Below are 12,862 nucleotides of genomic sequence, written 5' to 3' on the forward strand. Positions count from 1 at the left end.
CTTGGAGTCGGGAGCCCCTGCCACGGAGATCCCCATGCAAGTGGCAAGCTCGGCAGCAAAAGCTCAGATACAGGTGGAGGCGAGAAATCTGAGGAGCCTGATGAGAGCCTGGAGTGTAGAAGCTGGAGTAAGACCACGCATAAAAAAGAAAAGGTAGCATTGTCTCACATGGAAGCAAGCACTCAGCCAGCAACAGCATCAAAGATTTCTCAGGTTAAAAAATTTCTCAGCACTCCTGCAGCCGTGTGTACCAACTTTGCTGAGTGCCGCTGGTGACCTGCCCACAGGACTCTGCTAAGCACCTGACAACGCAGACCCCCACCCCACCCCCCGCGTCTCTACCGACAGTAACACAGGAAAAAGAGAAAAAAACGCCAGAGAGACAGAGGGACGATCAACAGAGAAGAAAAGGAAGTAGAAGCAACAAGGACAGTATGGGATGGGGACTGAGAGACCGGGCGGCTCAGATGAGCGATACGAGCCTCCCTCCCCCCCCCCCATCCCCCGGCGTTATCACCTTCCACCGCTGCCCTCCCTCTCTCCTGTGTTTTTCTTTCCCTTGCAGTTGCTGCGAACAAAACTATTTCATTTCTTAAAGAAACAGGCTGAATTTGTGATAGCTACTTCGTGACTTGATAAGATGTTTATTTTAATAAGATAAGTTTTAGAATCATTTTAGAAGGGTAATTGTGATAAGACTTAAGCAATTAAAATAGAGTATGTTAAGTACTTGATAGCTGCACATGTTTAACAGTTAATATAATAGAATATTATAGTAAGAGTTGTTTGTAAGTGTATAACTTCTGATTTAAGATTCTTTTCCTTTTCTGGTACCAGAGTATTTTCAAAGGAGCTCCATGAATGTAATATCTTCCTGATTTTCTTTGGTTTTTTTTCTCAGTACTGAGTTAATGGCTTCATTTCCTTTAGTTGATGTATGTTTTAAGTTGACAGATAATATAATTAAGTATAAGAGTTTGTAAATATAAATGTAGAATTTTAGGATATAAGGATATTGTAGAATATTTTAAAAGATTTTTCTGTATATTTAGATAGCACTGGGATTATGTATAACTCAAAAAAAAAAAAAAAAAAGAGGGGAGAGAATAGAGAATAGGGGAAGGAAGGAAAGGAAAGTAGAAGGAAAAGAGAATGTTGAAATTTCTGTGGTTGTGTAGTACAGACTAAGCCAATGGATTTGTTAGCCTAGGCAATGAATATGTCTGCATTTGTTCTTGTATTTGCTTGTGTTTGATCATTTATCTTCACAGGCCTTAAGATGAAGACCAACCTGATTATGACCAGCTTGTTTTTTCCTAAAGTGAGCAGAAGTCTTGCTCAGATGGCGGAATTGTGAAAGGACTTGAAAGGAGCACTGACAGGATGATTGTGTGTGTATGGATCATAAGGTTTTGATCATGGTTAACGAATTTGGATATTTTCATGAGTTTTCAGTGACTGTGGTTTAATGGAATAGATTCAGTTTAGTTCCTTTTGTAAGGGCCAAAACCCACTTAATTGGCACAGATGGCAATGTGCTTGTCATATTTTTGCAAGGGCCCTGCAGAAAGATGACAAACACTGCCTTAAATTTTTAAAAGCAGATTAAGAACTGTGGGGAAAAGGCCTGATAGAGTATTCTGAAAGCAACATCTAGGGCATATCTTTGTATTGTATTTAGAAATTAGTAGTTTTTAAGCACAATAGACAGATGCAGCTCATAGCTTAGGAGTGTGATGAAAGCATCAAGGTTTCTGAGAACTATAGAGTGAAAGTAGAACAATGGGAGTCTGAGGAAGAATATTAGACAGCAGATACATCTGCAACTCTACAACATCAATTGCCACACAGAACCAATGAAGATGTGGCACACCTGCACTCTCCTGTGACTGTGACATTCGTCTGGACTTTTGGTCTTTTGAACAAATGACTTACTGTTGCTAGCAGAAAAAGCTTTTAGGATTGTTAGCTAAGCTTGGGTTGTTAGCTTGCCCAACTAATGCTACTAGTGAAAGCTCTAACAGGTTTATTCTCTTTCTGATTTTAGCACTATGGTTGTAGTGATTTTGAGGGAATATGCTGCTTTAATCTCTCACATCATGGGGAGTCTATCCATAAACAGCTTGCTTGGTTGAAAAATCATACTAACAGCATTGTTGTTAATGAAAATCCCTTTGACCAGTGGCTAACATCAACCTTTGGAGGTTTGTCTCCCTGGATACTACAGCTTATCAACGAGGGCCTCCACCTGCTGGGAATAGTACTGCTTATGCTTATATTACTACACATAGGGTATGGATGCATTCTGAGGGGTGTGGATCGAGTTACCGGGGGTACAGCCCTGCTTGCCCAAAAAGAAAAGAGGGGAATTGTTGCAGAATGGCTAAAGGAAAATGGACATGACTTAGAGGTGGGCAAGCAGGATGAGTATATGGAACTAAATTAAGGCTGTGCTAGGCCACACTGAAACAAAGGCCACATTGAAGAAACAAAGACATATTGAATAAACAAAGGCAGCATTTAATACAGTCAGCTAGGGAGGCGCTGTCCTTGATGAGGCGGCAGACAACCCAAGCAGAGCAGGATACAGCTAACTCTGAATAAGATAAGAAGTAGTTTGCTGCTTGCAGCTGCACGTAGCAAGTAGGTGCACCATGCAAATGGGGTATTTAGAGATTCAGCCATTTAGCTTCTTACAGGTATGCATATATTATCTGTAACACATATAAGCGCGCATCTACTAAATAAAGTTGTCACTCGCTTTTGATCCACATTGGATTGTGCGGTGTCCTTGCATAGTGAGTTCAGCCCTTCTCCGCGAGATCTGCCTCACCGCAAGAGTTTAACTTGCAAGCATTCAAATACCACAATGTATTTTAAAGTACTTGAGAAGTGAAAGGTGCTCATTGATGATGTGGTGTCAAGTCACAGCTGAGGAGAGTGAAGAGTGGAAGTATAGACGGGTATGAAATTCATATGACTTAATTCACAAACAAAGGCAGAGTCAATCCTAACTAGTTCTCAGATTCCCTTGACTTTTTATAACATACTTCATCTTCTGAGTACAAGATAGATTTCTTTTTCCCAGTCTCCCCAGATGGAAACATAGCGATATTTTGACAATGACAACAAATATAATATGAGAAACATATTCAATTTACATGATACTGCTAGCAGTTAAGTCTGCATCTGGTAAATATTGTGAAGATGCTTGGGTCAGTTTTTGGGTTGGGAAGAAGACATTTATTTAAACAACACATTGGCTAAATGTTAGTCTTGAGGCACATGCTTGGTTTTTCAATTCTCACTGTCAGCTTTGGAGCAAATAGGGGATTAGGTTTCTTAAATATATTGTATTGAGAGTAGCTGTCTACTCTAAATACTAGCATGAAACTTGTATAAACACTTACAGAAAAAAGTGCCATTAATTAACTCACATTATCTAAGTGTTATAAAATTAAAATGAGTTTAAACTCTTATGAGTATTAACAAAATACAAATCACTATGAAACTGAGGCCTCAGTATATCAGTTCTCAGCTTAAGTAACTGGTTTATCATGCAATAAAGTAATTTTGGTTGGAAAATACTTTTAAGATCATTGAGCCTAACCATTACTTAACTACCAAACCTGGTGCTAAACCACATCCCTTAGGCCCTAAATTACCATCTTTAAAACCAATACATCCTAAAATATAAACCCACTCACATTAATTTTAGATTTGCTCCAAAATCAATTTAAATCATTCAACAGTTCCAGCTCAAGTTCTGACCCTCAAAATTGACCAAATAGGGCCAAATTAACTGATAGGAGAGAGCCCTTCACAAAGCCTTCCATTTCTCCACATTTGTTTTACGCACTTCTAACTTACATAGCATTCTCCTTATCTGTGAATGATGCTTGTTTCTTTAATTAAGATTGTCAGTTTTTGGAGGTGTATTTAGAAGAATCTGTACATGTGTAATATTTCCTTAACCAAAAATACTTCAGTTTACTACATGTATGATAATAAGTGGATTAGGTGCAATAAAAGCACCAAAAGGAAGACAGCAAGAAGAGAACAGAAAGGATTGGATTAAAGTAATGGAAGAAGACTGCAAAGCTGCCTGCTGGTACTGAGAATATAAAAAATGCGCATCCTGCACTGACCTCAATCACCATATGTACACAGACAAGTAAGAAAAATATATGTCCTTGTTTCAGCTGGCCACCTACATGAGCTGCATCTGTTATGTATCATAAAGAGCTTGTCAAGTCTGTTGCACCATTACCACACACACAACTAATTTTATTGATTGCTTCCCAGAACTGTTGAATCGCTATCTGAACAAGACATGAGCCTGTATCACATTAAAAAAAAAAAAAAGAGGAGACACTGAGAAATGGTATTACTGTGCCCTGTGTATTTCATGGTTTCTTTAAGAACATGGGTAAGCCTCAGAGTTTATCAGTCATTGATGAAAGCACAACTGTTACTACTGTATTCTTCAGCATATTGTTTATATCAGATTGAAATAATAACCATATACTTTGTTAAAAAAAAAAAACAAACAAGTAAAGGTATCTAGATTTTTTGCTCCAGTCCACATGGAAGTCAAAACAGGAAAGGAAATCCTAAATTCAGTTCCATTCTCAGCAAGAATATCAGGGCTTGGTTGCCATGTGATGGATGAGAAGAACAAATGCATTAGTATTGTACAGCTTGATTATGACTGCTATGAATGTGCAATTATCTGCTACGGTATGAAATATCCTTCAGCTTAAAACTCACATTTGGCCTCCTCTTTTTGACTGTAATTTGCACAATGAGCAGAAAGAGGAGCTAAAATGGTGCTCTTACCCTGCAAGAATAAGAACTAGATCTATGATGCCAACAACATTCAGTGCCAGATAAATTGCATCTCTATCGGTTGTACTCAAGCCTGCTAGCAGTGTTCCATAGGAATCTGGAAGAGTCAAATGATTTTCAGCTTTCATCTTGGATGATTCCAAATGCCACTATCTATTGCTAAATCTGAATTACTTTTAAATGTTGCACTGGCAGATGCAAACTTTGCTAATGCACAGGAAGCTCACTGAGAAGTTGTTCTCAAGTCACCTGTCTAAGAGCAGACAAGCAAACTCATTCATTCCAGTAAATATTAGAGTTGATTGCCAGCAGCAATCAGGCTGCCCAATACTGTCACACAGTAAAGCCTTAACTCTACCATCATCTTGCAAATGTTTCCCAAGATCTCAAGATGTTCAGTAATAAACTGCCAAACTCCAGAAGCAAAGGACCCATGTTAGTAGAAATAAAGTGCTAGATTTTGACTTATTAATGCTAGAGATTAATGTTGCTGTAGAGCAAAAACTTCGATAGCACTCTCCGTAATTTGCCATGTGCCAACAGTACCCGTCAGCCTGACCTCAGTGCCAGGGAAACTGATGGAGCAGGTTATCTCGGGGGTGATAAGAGCGCACCTAAGGGATGGCAAAAGGCTCAGGTCCAGCCAGCATGGGTTTAGGAAGGGCAGATCCTGCCTTTCTAACTTGATCTTCTATGATCAGGTGACCCGCTTGGTGGATGTGGGGAGGCCTGTGGATGTGCTCTATCTGGACTTCAGCAAGGCCTTTGACACTGTCCCCCACAGCAAACTGCTGGCTAAGCTGTCAGCCCATGGCTTGGATGGCAACACTCTGTGCTGGATTAGGAACTGGCTGGAGGGACAAGCCCAGAGAGTGGTGGTGAATGGTGCCACATCCAGCTGGCGGCCAGTCACTAGTGGTGTCCCTCAGGGATCTGTGCTGGGCCCCATCCTCTTTAACATCTTCATAGATGATCTGGATGAGGGTACAGAGTCAGTCATCAGCAAGTTTGCAGATGACACCAAGCTGGGGGCAGATGTGACTGAGTTGGAAGGCAGAAGGGCTCTGCAGCGGGACCTTGACCGCCTGGACAGATGGGCAGAGTCCAATGGGATGGGGTTCAATAGCTCCAAGTGCAGAGTCCTGCACTTTGGCTACAACAACCCCATGGAGAGATACAGGCTAGGGTCGGAGCGGCTGGAGAGCAGCCAGACAGAGAGGGATCTGGGGGTACTGATTGATACCCACCTGAACATGAGCCAGCAGTGTGCCCATGTGGCCAAGAGAGCCAGTGGCATCCTGGCCTGCATCAGGAATGGTGTGGTCAGCAGGAGCAGGGAGGTCATTCTGCCCCTGTACTCTGCACTGCTTAGACCACACCTTGAGTACTGTGTTCAGTTCTGGGCTCCTCAGTTTAAAAGGGACATTATGATGCTTGAGCGTGTCCAGAGAAGGGCTACGAGGCTGGTGAGAGGCCTTGAGCACAAGCCCTATGAGGAGAGGCTGAGGGAGCTGGGATTGTTTAGCCTGGAGAAGAGGAGGCTCAGGGGTGACCTTATTGCTGTCTACAACTACCTGAGGGGTGGTTGTGGCCAGGAGGAGGTTGCTCTCTTCTCTCAGGTGGCCAGCGCCAGAACAAGAGGACACAGCCTTAGGCTGCGCCAGGGGAGATTTAGGCTTGAGGTGAGGAGAAAGTTCTTCACTGAGAGAGTCATTGGGCACTGGAATGGGCTGCCCGGGGAGGTGGTGGAGTCGCTGTCCCTGGGGCACTTCAAGGCAGGACTGGACGTGGCACTTGGTGCCATGGTCTAGCCTTGAGCTCTGTGGTAAAGAGTTGGACTTGATGATCTGTGAGGTCTCTTCCAACCCTGATGTTACTATGATACTATGATATGAATATGGAATAAATATGCTCTTGGATGAATGCTATAAATCTAACGAAAATAATATGCTTGCTGACCTGTCCTTGATCACTCTCCTGAAGTTCTGTTTTAAAGAGAATGGCATTTGCTGCAAATATACTGCAGTCTAATTGCAAAACCAGATCATACTGCACCATTGTATTTTTTTAAAAGAAAACATGAAATTCAGAGTACATGCCATGTAGTTAAGAATATCTACTAATATCTAGATTACTTGTAACCTGTATTCAGATACATAAGTTACATACAACTTTGCCAAATTTAAAGTATTTTGGCTGATATTTAACACACAAGTTTTCTGCAACAGGTTACTTTTCAAGATCATGAGCTGGCAATGTGCACTTGCAGCTCCAAAAGACAATCATATCCTAGGCTGCATCAAAAGAAGTGTGGTCATCAGGTTGAGGGAAGACCTTCCCCCTCTACTCTGCTCTCATGAGAACCCACACAGAGTACTGTGTCCAGCTCTGGAACTCCCAAAACAAGAAAGACATGGAACTGTTAGAGCAGGTCCAGAGGAGCACCATGAAGATGATCAGAGGACTAGAGTACCCTTCCTGTAAAGAGAGGCTGAGAGAGCTGGGGTTGTTCAGCCTTGAGAAGGCCCTGGGGAGACCTTAGAGCAGCCTTCCAGTATTGAAGTGGACTACAGGAGAGACATAGAGGGACTTTTTCACAAAGGCATGCAGTGACAAAATGAGGAGTAATCCCTTCAAACTCGAAGTAGTTAAATTTAGATTAAACATTAGGAAATTCTTCCTTGTGAGAGTGGTGAGGCACTGGGACATGTTGCCTAGAGAAAGCTGTGGAGGTTCCAAGCCTGGAAGTGTTCAAAGGTAGGTTAGATGCAGCTTTGAGAATCTGGTATAGTAGGAGTTGTTCCTGCCCATGGCAAGGGGGTTGGAACTAGATCACCTTTAAGGTCCCTTGTAGTCCAAGCCATTCCTGATTCTGTAGTAGTGACTAGATGTCTCCACAGTTTAATGCCTGTGCAAAGCATGGAGTGCTCTTAATTTGTGGTAGAACCAACAGGTTTAAAGGATTGCTTGGCCTCTTGCAAGAGCATTCCCTTTTCTGAGCTATTAAATATTACATATTATGTTACTGGTAAAACTTAAGCACATATTTGCTTAAAATTTTAGGTCAATTATACAGCAGCTTAAAACTGTTTTGGCATTTAAATGGTTTCATTTTTCCTCCACTCTTTTTAAAAGTATGTTTTATATATAATGTAAATTAACTAAACAACTTCACAGAACTAATCTTTCTGAAGCAGCAAAGCACCATCATAACACAACTCAGCAACAAGCTTGTACAAATAACTAGTCTATTGATACTGCATCAACTTCTGCTTATTATGGAGTTTCTAGAGAATAGCAATCAAAAAGTCCTGTGATGTGCAGTTCCCTATATGTATGTACAGTAGTCAATGACATTTTGGATGCTTTATAGTAATTTTGTGTCATTTTATAGCAAAGTGAGAATAAGACATTGCTTACCTTTGTCTCAATTTGTTTGGTGTCCAGATTCTGAAAAAGCAGTTTTACTCTTGTTTTCCCATCATCTGAAGAGCCTTTGAGCTGAGAGAATTTGAACCTCCACAGGACATTCTAAAGAGAGAAAAAAATAATTGACTGTTACATGCTCTTATCTAGACTTACAGATTAATGATCAACGTTTACATATTAAGACTAAACATTAGGGCACTAAACATAGAGCACGATAACATGCTGGTTGTGGAGTAAATAAAATTAGTAACTATCATATATGAAAGCAAAAGATAGAGCATGTTTTGTTGGCTGCCTGGCATCCATCCAGGGTCAGCCCACCACAAAAGTTCTCGTCCTTTTTATTTTGTCATTTGTAACAAGAAAGCCCTTTTAATATTATTTTTGAGATTGTAAGAAAGAGCAGTTTTTAATGAGTACATGAATGGGCTACTACCCCACAGTCTCAGACTCATAGACAGAGGACTTGCCTTCATTTTAATAAGGCTGTACAACTACCTATTGTGTATTAGAGGATTCTTTACATCAATAGATGACTATAATTAGTTACCAATAGTGTAATTAGACACTGTGTTGGTCTCTTCTCCCTAGTAACAAGTGATAGTACAAAAGAAAACAGCCTCAAGTTGCAACAGGGCAGCTTTAGGCTGCATATTAGAAGAAAATTCTTGACTGAAAAAGTTCTCATAAAATGGAGGAACCCCAGAAAGGTAACGGAATTCTTGTCCCTGGAGGTGTTTACAAGACAAAGGGGTGTGGTGCAAAAGGACAAAGTTTAGCAGCAGACTTGGTCAAGTAGGTAATGATTGGACTTGATAATATTCAAGGCTTTTTTCAATCAAAATGATTTTATGATAATTTGAAATCTATTATCTTCAGAAAAAAAAATGCTATCAAAATTTCTGCATCCCTAACAAACTATTAATTGCTTGATCTCTTCAACCATCCTACAGTGTTGGTAGAAAGTACTTTGAAAAAGCTATGAGTATGGAGCAACACAGTCAGTTCCTGCAAACAAGTATGTAAAGGAAGGTGAACTTCAGAAGCCATCCATTACTGCCTCACTCAGGCTTGAGGACATTTTCAGCTCTCACACAGATTAGCAATAAATGTACTTGAGCTCTCCAGATTTTTACAGTTTAACAACAGAATAAATCTTCCTGATGACATTTCTCCTTAGGCAAGCAACAACTGTCCTTGTCATCAATACTGAAGGTAGGTACTTTAGCTCAAAGTCCTATCAGTAGAGAACTGTATCATTTTAAAGGTGTGAGTACACTCATTTAGTCTTTTCTGTAGGCTGTTTTCTACAGTCTAAGCCAATCAGATTTTTTTTTATTGTTGATTTGTGGCTACCTGCAAAATATGTACAATTGTGCAAACAGCCCAATTTCAGAAAGCAGTACCACATGATGCAGAGAAAGATATCCACACGTAGCTCCCTAAGTATTGTGCTACCTCATAGTATAGCACACTTAGAAATTAAACCAAAAATTGCAAACAACAATGAATTCTCTGCACAAAAATGTCAATAAAGTTGTGCATTCTAGGTGCAGCACCCCAAAACAGCAACACACAAAACTTGTGTCAATATTGCAAAATGCGGTATGTTTCCTCTTAACTCCGAATGACTGACTGAAATGTCTTTATTCTATATTTTTAAAAGCTCCTTTCAATTTGGAGTTGAAGATCACAGAATTATAAAGACTGGAAAAGACCTCTAATATCCTCAAGCCCAAGTTTCAAGTCAACACCACCATGCTCACTAAAGCATGTCCTGAAATGCCATGTCTACATGGTTTTTTTAACACCTCCAGGAATGGTGACTCCACCACCAACCTGGACAGTCTGTTTCAATGCCACATATTTCATAGGAGAGTGCTAAAGTAACACCACTATTCATGCAGAAACTTTTTTTTTAATGTGTGATTACTTTTATTGGCAAATAAGTACATAAATCCATCTAGAATGGTTTAAAGTACTATTACATTACATATAAATCAGGAAAAACATAGAAAAGGCTTAGGAATTGCCATGTGTCATAAAACATTCCCTGTAGGTACTTTACACATAATCATTCTTTTGCAAGATAACTGAATTTAATCTTACAGATTATTATTTTGAAATGCATTTGCCCTTATTCTGTTTATTTTAGACATGGCCTACATTTCTTCTGATGGAAAAATAATTAATCCTATTTGATATTTGTAGCTTCAAAACAAATAGAATCAGGTGACACTGGTGTTGGTTTTGTTGTTTTTTTTTTTTGGTGACTGGCAATATTTTAAAGATCTTGAAGCTTTTTCATCATAAGGAACCAAGTTCTCTGCTAAATATAACCATCCTTTGTTTCTAATACTTGAAAAGAAATTATCTTTTTTATATCTTTCTCTAAAGTGCATCTTTATGCTGAGATAAAACTGGAATTGTCTCTTTCAAGTCTCAAAGAGGCCACACTTCAGTTTGTGGTATATAAATAAAATGTACAGTATATTTGAATAAGAAATACTCAACACAAACATAAAAATTTGCTGTTACTGATCATCTAGTTACTGATAATTTCAGTGAAAGCAAAATGAAACTTTTCTTTTGTTTTTCCTCTTACCTTTGTTTCCCTGTCAAAACAGGTAAACCCCAGAGTGAAGTCTACTGTGAAACACAGTCTATCCCCTTGCCAGCTGCACATGTATGTTTTAGACTGGAAAACAAAAGGTATGGTTTTTGAGAGAACAATCATTACTGGCAGCTATCATACAAAAATAACATTCTCTTCAGAGTTTTGTGTGGTAAGACACTCAGCTGCTTTATGTTATTACAGTTTAAAACTCACAAAATTCTGACTTAGTATCGTATGTCTCAGCTAAACATTTGCTAGAGATCATCTGTATTTTGATTTGGTCTTCTACAAAATAAATACCAAATTCTTGGACACCATCCCTTAGAAAATGAAATACAAACCAAACAAAGTCAAATCTGAATATTTCAAACATCCAAGTGGGTTTTGAATGCCTTCAGAGAATGAGACTCCACAACCTCTCTGGGCAGCCTGTTCCAGTGTTCTGCTACCCTCAACAGGAAGAATTTTTGCCTTATGTTTATGTGGAACCCTCTGTGTTCCAATTTGTGTGTGCTACCCTCAGTCCTGTCATTGAATACCTCTGAGAAGTCTGGCTTCATCCTCCTGACACCCTAACGAAATCCTCCCTTGGCCTCCTCTAGACTAAACAGCCCCAGATGAGTCTGTCCTCGTAAGGTTCCAGTCCCCTCATCATCTTAGTGACTCTCTGAAGTAGTTGCTTGTCTCTTTGTACTATAAACCAACTCTTTGATCACCATTCAGGTTAGAAAGAAAACAGTTTCATTAAGAAACCATAGAAATTATGTTTAAACTTCTGAATGGATTTACAGTAAAAAGTTATTTTCATTCTTCTTTATATGTTTTTAAGACTAGGTAAATTTGGTATACGATGGATTCTGAAGGCACCTGGAGAAGCTTTTGCTGCTGTTATAATACTAAACAGCTTGACATTCACCATTCACAGTTAATGGCAAAAAGCCTGTGGCCTTCGGCATGAGTAGAGCTTGAACCCTGTCTCCAGCTTTTCCTCACCTCACCAGCAATTGTACACGATATCCTCATGACATTGGAAATCTTTGAATCGGTGGGGTTTTTTTGTTTCAAGAGAGCATCGCTTTGCTTTCATTGATGTTTCATAAGCTGTGATGTTGCCTCACATTTAGACATGTGATTTTACAAAATTTCTGTATCTGCATAGTTTCTTTAAGTTCACCCCCAAAATAGCTTTACCACAAGAAGGGCCTACAGGAGATTCCAAGCTTTAATTTAATAAACTTGCTGAAGCTGAAAATTGTCCTTTTAATTTCCTTTTAATTTAATATTTTTAGCACAATCTAAAACTTCTACATTTAGTAATTGTAAAGGTTTACTCATTCCACTATTATAAAAATATTTACCACTATAGTAAAATAAGCAATGTACTAAACCAACAAAATTTATATAAAATAATTTTATATTCAAAAGAACTATACTAAAATATGCATTTCTGAATTACTAATATGACATTATTAAAAGGATTCTGAAAAGGCTGGGAATTAAATTATTAGTACAGATAATAAATCAATTAAATAATGACACAGATGTGTATTATTTATGAATAAATTATTTTGTTCATTGGTGTTCAAAGGTTATATTATTTGGCATTTAAAGATATTTCAGTGACTGATATTAAATTGGAACACTCAAATATCCCTGCATTTTATTGAGTAACTATAAGATGGCACTAAGCACCAGCCATAAATTATTCTTCATTATTTTTCAATTAAAATGGTTATATACTAACTGGGCTCTGACTCAGCAAAGCAATTTATGAAACATATTAAATTAGATTTCCCAGTGGGTAAGCATCTAATTGCTCAGCCACAAGTGGTGAATACTAAAATGAATGATGAACAAATAATTAGCCTGGAGTATTTTACAAATAACCAATATTTGCAAAGAATGGAATTAATTTGAATTTACTCACAGAGAAATACTAGAGACAAATGAAATATGTTTATACAGAAG

At 38.9% G+C, this 12,862-nt stretch overlaps 1 protein-coding gene across 1 annotated transcript in view; it reads right to left on the minus strand.

Moving 5' to 3' along the window:
• The window catches only part of SNTG2 (syntrophin gamma 2), a 285,667-nt gene that overhangs the window by 1,387 nt on the left and 271,418 nt on the right, over window positions 1-12,862 (minus strand). Inside the window, exons 15-16 of the mRNA XM_064145698.1 lie at window positions 10,883-10,975; window positions 8,269-8,379 (exon numbers count right to left, since the gene is read on the minus strand). Coding sequence (XP_064001768.1) covers window positions 8,269-8,379; window positions 10,883-10,975 — 204 coding nt within the window. The remainder of the gene's footprint in view (window positions 1-8,268; window positions 8,380-10,882; window positions 10,976-12,862) is intronic.

The sequence above is a fragment of the Pogoniulus pusillus genome, chromosome 7 (genome assembly GCF_015220805.1).
Source record: "Pogoniulus pusillus isolate bPogPus1 chromosome 7, bPogPus1.pri, whole genome shotgun sequence".
In the NCBI taxonomy this organism is placed as follows: domain Eukaryota; kingdom Metazoa; phylum Chordata; class Aves; order Piciformes; family Lybiidae; genus Pogoniulus; species Pogoniulus pusillus.